The 10,927-nt window shown below is 31.9% G+C and overlaps 2 protein-coding genes across 2 annotated transcripts; one reads left to right on the top strand and one right to left on the bottom strand.

The window, feature by feature from the left end:
• Positions 1–410: 410 nt before the first annotated feature.
• LOC108840892 (stress-induced protein KIN2) lies at positions 411–1,136 on the bottom strand. Its single transcript, XM_056992769.1, has 3 exons — positions 1,025–1,136; positions 835–903; positions 411–762 (listed from the first exon to the last, which is right to left on the bottom strand). The coding sequence occupies exons 1-3, from the start codon at positions 1,076–1,078 to the stop codon at positions 688–690; spliced, it is 198 nt and encodes a 65-aa protein (XP_056848749.1). The 5' UTR covers positions 1,079–1,136; the 3' UTR covers positions 411–687.
• Positions 1,137–5,044: 3,908 nt separating this feature from the next.
• On the top strand, positions 5,045–7,297 carry LOC108838250 (NAC domain-containing protein 68-like). The gene is made up of 3 exons (XM_018611214.1): positions 5,045–5,075; positions 6,154–6,428; positions 7,076–7,297. Exons 1-3 carry the CDS (start codon positions 5,045–5,047, stop codon positions 7,295–7,297), a joined length of 528 nt encoding a protein of 175 aa, XP_018466716.1.
• The last annotated feature ends 3,630 nt before the right edge of the window (positions 7,298–10,927 follow it).

Below are 10,927 nucleotides of genomic sequence, written 5' to 3' on the forward strand. Positions count from 1 at the left end.
AATATCATTTATAAGATTCAAATGCTCTACAAATATTCTCTCATGTTCTTATATGAAGCTTTTGAGAGAATTTATATTGTATGTAATATTTTGTATATGACTTTTACCTTTCTAATATCGATATATTCAAAACTATAATTTCCTTAAGTTTATTCATCCTGCGCATGGTGCAGGTTATCACCTAGTTATGTATGTATAACGGAATAACAACGCTAATTCAATCGCCAAAGAACAAAGCTTCTTCTGTTTTTCACTGAAAATTTAAGATGACGAATATCACCATTTTAAATATTTTTTTTCCATTTTAAATATTTCAATTTTATATATTACCGATCGGAACAACAATCCAACTCGTCGGATCATGGCAACAAAGAAAATAGCTATACTTAGAAACTATAAATAAAAATAAATAAGCTACAACTCCATGTGTTCCAATATACTTTTATTACATATTTTTATTAAATTATATAGAAATATCAAATAACTGCAAGGCTACATATTAATCAAAAGATAAAAGTCAACAACCCTTGGATTGCTATTGAATATCTTAGATAATCCAGAAAAGATATTGCCTAAACGGCTTCGTTTGAAATCCTTAATCTTAGGCTTTAGATAGATAAACCTATCTATTATTAGTAATAGTATGGTAGGAATAAAAACGTAAATTCTTATTAGGAACGTGCGTTCTCATTTGCCCAAGCCCGTCTTTTCCTTAATTGCCTCAGTCGCACCCTGTGCTTTCTGCTTCAGCTGCTGTCCACCCTGTGTTCGAATTCTCATAAATACGTGATTGTTTCATAAAATTATATTTAAGCATGAGAAAAGAAAATGGACCTCTGACAAAGATTCCTTGGCAGATTGAGCAGCATTAGAGGCCTTGTCCATCAGGTTGCTTGCCTTCTCCTACAACAATTTTAGTTACTTCAAATTAATATTAATTATTAATCTAAACCCAAATCTAAGCAATACTTGTTTAAGCAAATACTTATTTAAGCTTAGATAAACGGTGTTGTATAGACAAAACCTGGGTTTGGCCTTTAGCTTGGCCAGCGTTGAAGCTCTGACTGTTGCTAGACATTTTCTTATCTCCTCTTAGAAAACGAACTTATAATTTGTAAAGGAAACTTGTGACTTCTGAGAAAGAGCATTACGGATAGAGGTTTATATACAGGTGGGGTCCTCCTGTCGTTACCTTCACGTGGATTTTTGTTATTGGATGTCTGTTTAGTCTTAACACGTGGCTTTTAAGCTTAGTATTCTCCGGTCGGATTAGGGGGAGGTGTTGACCACGAGACAAGCACATCTGTTATAGACTTGTTCCAATGTACTTATTAATAGTTTAGTATAGTTCTGTTTATAATCCTTAACCACGAGGCACGAGACAAGCAAATCCGTTATAGACTTGTTCCAATGTAGTTATTAATAGTTTAATATAGTTCTGTTGATAACCCTTTTTGTGTAGTGCATTATCATTTTATTTTTGTATTACATATTAAAGAGACACATAAACAAATGTATAATAATAGATATAAAACTACACTCCACTAAATGGTCTGCCTCAACACTAAAAAAGATTAAAAACTTTGAGAAAATAATACCAAAATAGATAAAATGCAGAAAAGAGGATAATCTGGTCACACGCAGAAAAGAGGATTTGATTAGAAACATTTACATTATATTTATATGACATATTCTACATATTAATTACATTGTAGGTCAAAAAATTACATTGTAGGTCAATTGTTGCTACACACACTTTTGCTAACAATGCTAACAAGCTATCTAAAAGTTCAATGTGAACGACGTAACTTAGTTATTGGCAACTAACTAAATGATAATATCCCTAATTATTTTCTCAATATTTTCTTTGTTTGTTGTCCAGAACATTATGGCCCAATGGTAAGGACGGATTCCTTCCTGCACCCAGGTTGTGAGTTCGAATCCTCCTGGAAGGAACTAAGTCATGATTTCTGGACACCAACACGGATATAGACCTATGCTTTAGGACCCATTTGCATATCCGGAGAGAGAGTCTATCCGTGGGCTGCACCTCCCCTTGGAGATTAATCTGGATCCTTCCATAGGCCCGGGATACCCCCAGGTTAATCAAAAAAAAAAAAAAAAATTTTCTTTGTTCCTTTCTATCTCTCTCGATTCTGTTGCTGGAAAAACAGTCGTTAAAGCCACGTCGACACATCAGTTAAGAGATAGAGCATTGCGAAGTAGTAGTATAGAATCATCGAAAAAAATCTGAAACAGACTTGTTAGTCTTCTTCATCTTTTCTCTTGAGTTTCTTGAGACTTTATAATGGAGTTTCCCTCCTTGTTCGTGAGCTGTTTCTACTGCTAAGCTCATGGCAGTTGAGAGTTGAGTTTCTGTGTTTACTTTGAACATTAATTTTCTTACATTCTATCATTTCAAGATTTGATTCGTGTGTGTTGAGTTGAATACGGATTAACCGTATCAGATTCCTCTAACAAGAAGAAGGAAGGAACAGTGGCTAAGAATAATTTTCTCTCTTTCTCGATTTGATTTTACTTTCCTCACTTCGCGATTCACGACTATCGCTCGATTCTTTTATCTCAGTTTCTAACTTTCTATTCTTCATCTTCCTTAAAGTTAGGGCTTTTAGAACCTTCTCAGTTGTTACACATCTCATTTTGCTGCCGCAAACGTTTTGATTTTTTTTTTATGTTGTGTGAAATTTTATGTGACATGTATGAAATGTTGTACCGGTCCATCTATTACTTGTGAAATTTTATGTGACAACAAAGCACTGAACTTTATCCTTGTGGCTTGATGTCCTCTGTTCTTATAACATTTTTCTCTGTTCATACTACATACAAGATGCTTGATTTGGCGATGAATCTGCTCAAGTATTGATTTCATTCTTGCGACTCTGAGATGACCGGGGAAGGTGCGTTTTAGTGGTCTTGTCCTCATCTTTTCCTTAACTTCAGTTAATCTGAAATTATGAATAACTATTTAGCTGCAGCTTGCTCACAAAACTCGAACTGGTTCACGCTCCAAGACAATAGATTCATTGACACATCCTCTGACACAACGATCGACGACGCGAACTTGACCGGAAACTCAGATGCCAACAATAGAAGCAACAACAATGAAGTTATGGGTGGAGATGAACAAGATGGCGGTCTAACCGTGGAAACACTATGGTGAGCATTGGGGGGAAACGATGTTATAATGAATTCATCGAGTGTTAATCACATGAAGCTAGTAAATTTGCAATAATAGTTATGGGGCTATAGACGTGTGCAAGTTATGGAGTCAGTGGAGCTCAAACCCCTTAGGACTTGCTGGAGTTTTCGATAGTCTTTCAACAGTACAGAGGAAGAGGCTTACTTTTAAGCGTACTATTGCTGTTGAATTAGTAGCTATTGAAGGACCTCTTGAAAGTTATAGCCAAACTGTTGTTTTTTTCATCATCACCATCAGTATAAAAATTATTTGAAACATCTCATTGTAATATGATATTGAAACCTTTAAGCAATTTTGTTGCTTTCCATTTTATTTGATCACAAATAATAAGGTGACTAAAAAGGAAAGAAATGATAAGGTGATTCAAGATCATCTATATTGTAATATGTACTGAAACCTTTAGGCAATTTTGTTGCTTTCCATTTTATGCTATCACAAAGAATAAGGTGACTAAGAGCATCATCAACGCGGACGCTTAACCCGGTTGCTTAGTGTTTTTAGGTTAAAAAGAAAAAGAAAATTGTGTAATTAAAGAAAAACTGTTGCTTAATTAAGACTCAGAAACAACGTTGCTTATAGACACGTGTCAGACATTCACCATTCTTCCTCTCTCTCTCTCGATGAAATCGTCTTCTCTCCTTTTGCATAGATTTGCTCTTCGTTTCCCCTCTTTGCTTAATTAAGACTCAGAAACAACGTTGCTCGTCCTTGATCTTTCGGTGGTCGGCGTCTCTGTCGATGTCTCTCTGGTGGTTGTCGTTAACAAATCCGCCTATCATTTGTGATCACTCCTCGACATAGAGAATCACTCGGCATCTCTTTCGGAGTCTCTCCTTAACGACTCCGCCTCTGTTCCTTCATCGACGATTAAACCATCCCTCTTTCTCTCTACGGTTCTCCTCGACGGTCGGTGGAATCGAATTGAAAGGTAAAGCTCTGTTATTTGTTTCTATGTCTGAATCCTTTAATTCATGCTTGTCTTAAATTGAGCTTACATATCGGTCAATTTGTGATTATGTCTCTAGTGATTCTCAGTGAGTCTTAAGTTGAGCTTAAATAAGTGGTTATGTTTGTTTAAGTGTGAGTCTTAAGTTTAAGTTTGAGTCGAAGAACTAGTTCGAGTCTTGAGTATGTTTGTTGTTTGTTGTGTTAACATTTCTGTTTCTTGTTCAATGTACCTCAATGTTTAATAAATTTTAAGTTTGAATTGTCTGAAAACGAGTTATGGCATGGAGATGATGCATTGATGTCTGCTGATGTTTTAATATTATTTTGACAGATTTTTCTGGCCATCGTTCAATCTCTTTATGATTCATGTCTCTGGATTGTGTGCTTTACTTGACGTATCTGGGGCTTTGCAAGATGCTTGAGCCTAACCGTGAGCGCTTTAACCGTGGTGGTAACTGGTAAGGTGGTGGTTATGGTTCTATCTTTCTTCTTTCTACTTTGATTGTATAAAGTCTAGACTTGTGCTTGCAGGATATTAACAGGACTACAGTTTTCGACTGATGCAAAGTTCAAACAGACACGGGCCATACTTGTATAAAGTCTAGACTTGTGTAGCCACAGTCTTCTGTCTATATCTTCTCTCATGTGTATTCACTTTTGTAATCTTGTGTATTCACTTGTTTACTAGTGACTTGTGTACTCTCATTCTCTATATAAAGTTTGTGATCATCACTTTTGTTAAAAATGTTAAAAAAAATTAAGCAACCTAAAATAAGAAACTTGCAATGGAGGAGTAAAAATATCCAAGTTGCTTAGTTAAGTCTTTTACCAAAATAACTTCTTAAATACTATTATAATAGAATTAAGCAACTCATTATGAGCTGTTGGGTTAATGATGCTCTAAAAGGTTCTTGTTCATTAAACAAACTTGATTAAATATTGGTGAACATGTGGACCTAAGACACGTTGACACATACAATTGCATCTAACTGATTTGTAAATCTACAGGTGGTAATGTTTTGTTTTAGTAAGGTGTACATGTCCATCCAAAACAAAACGAGGTGTTTATTAAAACAAGAAAGCAGTTATATGTTTAGCCATAATACACTCTCTTATCGACCAAATAGCCACAAACATCTTTCTACATATCATATCACGGTTAGAAACTTACTCCATGTTTGATCCAAAACAAAAAAAACTTACTCCATGATGCATATCACGGTTAGAACCTTACTCGATATTTCATAATTTTGATGAGCTTTTTTAGAATCTTATTTTAATTCATTCTGATCATTTAGATTACATATTAGGTGTATATATTGTACTGATGTGCTCATCTGCAAATAACATGGATTAAAATGCACATCACAGAAACTTTGGAGAAGAGTCAAATGTCTTTTCTGAAAATCCAAAAGTTACTAAAGTCAAAATGAAAAGAACAAACAACTTGAAGGACCAAAAGCATAAAAAGAGAAACTTGACTTTATTCATCGATTACGTCGTTCGGCCCTTAGTACACAGCTTGTTTTGCATTTTATTTTCAATCAGTGGCATTATCGTAAATTATTCATCATCTTCCCCCAATTTTTGTAGGGTTTTCGACTCAGCAAGCTATTTTCATGGCGGCCATCAACTATTCTCATGTCCAAATTCGTTTTAAACATATATATTTATTTTACTTTTTCAAGTTTATATTTTTTGCTTTTAATTTTCTTATATTTTCTTCTCTAAAAATCATGTTTTTCGTTAAAACTGTTAACTTATGTTTTTCTGTCAAAACCGCAAAATCACGTTTTTCCCGTTAAATTTGCAAAATCAAGTTTTCCGGTAAAACCACAAAATCATGTTTTCCCGCCAAAATCGCTTTTTCCAACAAAACCGCAAAATCACGTTTTCCTCTTCAATCTACCTGTAGAAATTTTTAATGTTGAATCATTATCCATCAATTTTCCTTTAGTATGATTTTTACTCTTCTTTCTTGACAGCTCTATCGAGGATTAAATCCAGGGACTTGGCCTGGTATTTCTTCTCCGACAGAGGTAGTCGGTACCGCAACACTAACAAGCAGAGCCGGACTACACCTTCAGGTTATTGGAAGATCACCGGAAAGACTGCGCAGGTTAAAGAGCGATCATCAGGGAGTCATCATTCGATCGGTTTTAAGAAGACTTTGGTTTTCTTAACCGGGAAGAGTCCACATGGAGAGCGAACTAACTGGATAATGCATGAGTACTCCAACCTCTCCTCTCCCGAAGAAATTGTGCGTTCAACTCTCTTTTTTTCTTTTGATGTTTATACTTTATTCGGATTAAAAAATGAGAAAAATGTCTTTTAAATCATCAACTTTCAAAATATTGAAATTTAAATATTAAAAATATATTTTTAATAAATATAACACTAAAAATAAAATTTAAGATAAGACATAACTCAAACCAAAATATATAAGTTTTTCATTTTCTGAAAGGAAAAATATATTATTTTCATTTATATTTTAAAAATAATTAGTTAACCTATTATTAATGGATTATTTAGTTGTAAAACTATTTTTTAAGAAAATAATGACAATAAATTTTTATGTATTCACTATTTATTTTTAAAACATTGGTTCATATATATTCAAAAAAAAACTCACAACTTTAAAAGCTATTTTAGGTTTAGTGTTAGTTAATTGACTAACTAAAATGATATATATGGCTAATTAAAGTTTATGATTAAAATGACTTGTGAATAAAAAATTATTATTTTTTATTTACCAAAAATTGGTGCTTTGTTTCAATTAAACTTGAACGTTAATGGGTTTTTTGGATTAAAAAATGATACTGATTTAAATGACAGTTTTCCTATAAAAAATCTGACAACAAAAATTCATCTTCTTGTAACTTTGTCATTTGTGGATTGATTTTGCAGACGAGTCACGTGGTCTGCAAGGTGGAATACACAGGCCCGGCGGACTCATTGCAGATTGCAGGAGAATCTACAAGTGAGCGCACGGCGGAATCACTGCAGATTGCAGGAGAATCTACAAGTGAGCGCCCGGCGAAATCACTGCAGATTGCTAATGAAGATGGCTACTCCGACTCGTATTGGGAAGGTAATACAAATGAAGATTGGGACACCTACCTGGTTTAACTAACCGATTCATATTATTATATGACTAATGCGTATATATTTAGTTACTTTTAGTTTTAATACTATTTTCATCTATCTTTTACAATTCAGTGGATTTGATTGGACTCTTTACAAGGTTTTTAATGTTCGTCCGATGGATGATGAACTTATCGAACACTACCTATTAAACCGACTCACTGGACAACTAGGACTTGTAGAAGCTATCGGAGACATCAAGGTTTACGACTTCGATCCATGGGACTTACCGGGTACGAATTTTCTACTTTATTTGTGTTTTGTCTTAAACGTCATCGATCGCATCCCACGAACGTCATTACTATTTAATATAAAATCAACAAAAGAGTTATATATACAATTTAGAAAAATATAAGAAAATTAAAAGCAAAAAAAAATGAAACAAAGTAAAAGTAAAAGAAAACAAGTGTATAATTATAATAATCTGGTGAAAATATTATAAAAACAATAATATGTATGTAATGATTTTTAACATTTTTCATCCATTCAATTTTACTGCAAGTAATATAAAGAACAAATCATTTTTGTATTATTTAGTTTAAATTTTACTAACAAAAGAATATTTTTTTTGAACACCAATAAAAAAGACTATATTTCTTTTTTTAAATTAGCCTTAGGCCCCTGTGAAGCTTCGCACGGCACTGGGTGTAACCTTAACGTACCGAAACACCATCCCTGTATCTACTCCTCATGCTTTCATCAATCTGAATTTCCAACCTTTTACTCACACCAGATTGGTGTAATCTGTTCCTTTGACCCAACTTGCAATACTCTTGCTGGATTAAGCAATCTTCAGATTTCAGAACCAAGAACTCGACTTAAGCAATCGATTTCAATAAAAAGAGCATCCCATGCTCATCAATAATCCACAGATGTCGATCAAGAACTCCTCGCTTCCGCCTCTGATCTCGAGAACCCCCAATTCATTTCCAGTTTCTTAACATCGTGCATTCATGAACCCTGTGAACAAACCGATCAATAGTATTAGAATCAGAAGAGGAGCTCGATAAGTAGACAGAAATAGAGAAAATGAAACATTGGCGTCCAATAAACTTATAAAAATATAGTTTTATAAGTTAAGAAAAAAATTAGATAAAAAACATGCTTTCCGCCAAATTTAAATTAGATTAGAAGTTGTGCTTAGAAAGCCTAGAATGATTTTTTGTTTTGTTGACAAATTTATTAACGTGTATATTTGTTCACTAATATATTTAGGCATGAATGGAGAGACTTATCCACTAATTAACTCATAATTTTTCTTATATATTAAGTTTTTGATTAAAACAATAAGTAACTAGAAAATAAACTAGTTGCATTCTAACCAATACGTAACAAGAATAAAAGACTAGTAGGACCCATTTTTTTCTCGATTTGTTGCACTTATTTTTCCATTAGCCGCCAAATCAGGGCTTGGTTTGTCCTGCGAACACCAAACCACCACGCCCTCCTTTGTCATTGGCCGTGTTCGAAAACGCGGAGTCGCCGGCTGGACGCTCGGCGGGTCTAGGCCTTGGCCATTTCACCACAATCGGCGAGCAAATCGGAGATACCCAAAAAAAAATTTGAATTCTGAAAGTTGATGTTTACATGGAACATCTACGTATTTCATACATAAGTAAGACGAAAACCACACAACAGTTTGATGGTTAGATATGTAGTAAATATAATTACATAACATAAGAATTGAAATTTTGAATTATGGATAAAATGATAGTAGTTTTACGAATAACTAACTATAAATTTAGTTAATGTAATAGGAAAATAAAATTAATATAACGTTAAATAACAAAGAATTGTGCGTCAAAATTTTGATAATTATAAAATATCGTAGAAGTGTTAGAATTTTATTATAATAAGATTTTAACTATTATATTAAAAATTATTTTTAGAAATTAGAAAATCCACAATTCTTATATCTTTTTGTAGTTCAAGGCAAATATATCGTATTACAACAAAAGTGTTTTGTTTCATAGATTTTTTGGACCATTTTTTAGAAAGTCATGACTTAAATTGCTCACAGAACATGTTAATTATCAGAAAGATGTACTAGAAAAAAGACAAGACAGAAGTAAATCAAGAAAACTTCTCAAACTAATATTTTTTTTGAAGAAAACTTAAACTAATATCTGTATGTTACGAACTAATTTATAACTAGATCTTGACCCGTGCGACCGCACGGATATTTATTTTCTGTTTTTAGTTTTTTTTTTATTAAATGATGTATTTGTAATATTTGATAATAAATTTTTACCAAAAACTAATTTTTGCAGTTATAACAAAAATTAAAATTTTGATAAAATATTCTTATATAAATTCAGTTATCCTAATTAAAATAGTATAGGTGTGGGTCATAATGTTATAAATAATATAAATTCCAAATATTTGGAATTTATATTAATATAAATTTGTTAAAAATAATCACACTCGGTATTTAATTTTAAATCTTAATTTGGATGTACTAAATGTTATATTTGTAAATGTAATCATATTAAATTAAGTAATTTTATATTTTTGCGTTTAACGTAAAATGTATCACCGACACTGGAGATCACCTAAACAAATCTAACATTTATATGATTAGATGTATGTGTAAGATATATAACAAACAAAGTTGTTAAATGATAAGTATGAAAATACACAATATGGTTAGTATACTATTAAACATGATACGTTACTTATAAAATTTGTAAGAATAAATAATTGTTAGACTTTTAACAAATTTTGTGACATATAAAAATTAAGATTATAATTTGTAAGAAAATGAAATGTAATATAATATATATTTGATCTAACTGCTAATTCATTATAAATGGGCTTACGTGTTCAATAATTTTCAGATTTGATTTTGACAATTAGTTTTCATAATTACTGTAGACTAATGAGAAAATCAGTGGAAAATAATTTTTTGAAAATAAATAAAGTGATTCAGTTTCTATATCTTGTAGTAGAGATGGGCGTTCGGATATTCATTCGGATTTGATTCAGGTCTCTTTGGGTTTTAGATTTTTGGGGTGAAATGTTTTAGCCTCATTCGGTATTTATAATTTTGGTTCATGTTCTGGTTCGGATAACTCATTTGAATTGTTTAAAAAAATTAAAATTCTTAAAATATAAAAGTAAAAATTTATATAACAAATAAATTTGAATAATGTATGGCAAAAACTTAAACTTAACATAAAAATTGTTTTGGTTCGAATATTAAAAGATAGTGATCTCCTACCATATCATATGCGATTTTTATTATCATTAAATGTGGTAAATTTAGAATTAGGAAATGTATTTATTAAACTGAAAAGACAGCATTAATAAAATTATAAATAATTTCGAAATTGATTTAATAGAAAAAGAAAATTAAATTTTATATTAGGATAACATATTAACTCAACTGAAAAAAGCAACATTAAAATAGGTAACTTAATTTATATTAGGACAACACATTAACTCAACTGGAAAAGACAAGCATTAAATTAGGTAGTTTAATTTAATTCTAAATACTGTGCAACTTGTAGGGTTAATCCATATGTGTACTTATGTTTTAATAAAGTAGATAATGTAAAAAACGAAACAGAGATAACTTAGCTTTTATTTGTTTTTGGTTAGTAAGTGATAAATGTG

This window comes from Raphanus sativus, chromosome 2, assembly GCF_000801105.2.
Source record: "Raphanus sativus cultivar WK10039 chromosome 2, ASM80110v3, whole genome shotgun sequence".
Lineage (NCBI taxonomy): Eukaryota > Viridiplantae > Streptophyta > Magnoliopsida > Brassicales > Brassicaceae > Raphanus > Raphanus sativus.

Excerpts from the sequence above, each read along its gene's own strand:
- LOC108840892 (XM_056992769.1), bottom strand. The coding sequence starts at position 1,078 with ATGTCTAGCAACAGTCAGAGCTTCAACGCTGGCCAAGCTAAAGGCCAA. Across the intron at positions 904-1,024 it reads AAGCTAAAGGCCAAACCCAG|GAGAAGGCAAGCAACCTGAT; the intron begins GTTTTGTCTATA and ends AAATTGTTGTAG. Across the intron at positions 763-834 it reads CCAAGGAATCTTTGTCAGAG|GGTGGACAGCAGCTGAAGCA; the intron begins GTCCATTTTCTT and ends ATTCGAACACAG.
- LOC108838250 (XM_018611214.1), top strand. The coding sequence starts at position 5,045 with ATGAGCTGTTGGGTTAATGATGCTCTAAAAG. Across the intron at positions 5,076-6,153 it reads GGTTAATGATGCTCTAAAAG|CTCTATCGAGGATTAAATCC; the intron begins GTTCTTGTTCAT and ends CTTTCTTGACAG. Across the intron at positions 6,429-7,075 it reads TCTCCTCTCCCGAAGAAATT|ACGAGTCACGTGGTCTGCAA; the intron begins GTGCGTTCAACT and ends TTGATTTTGCAG.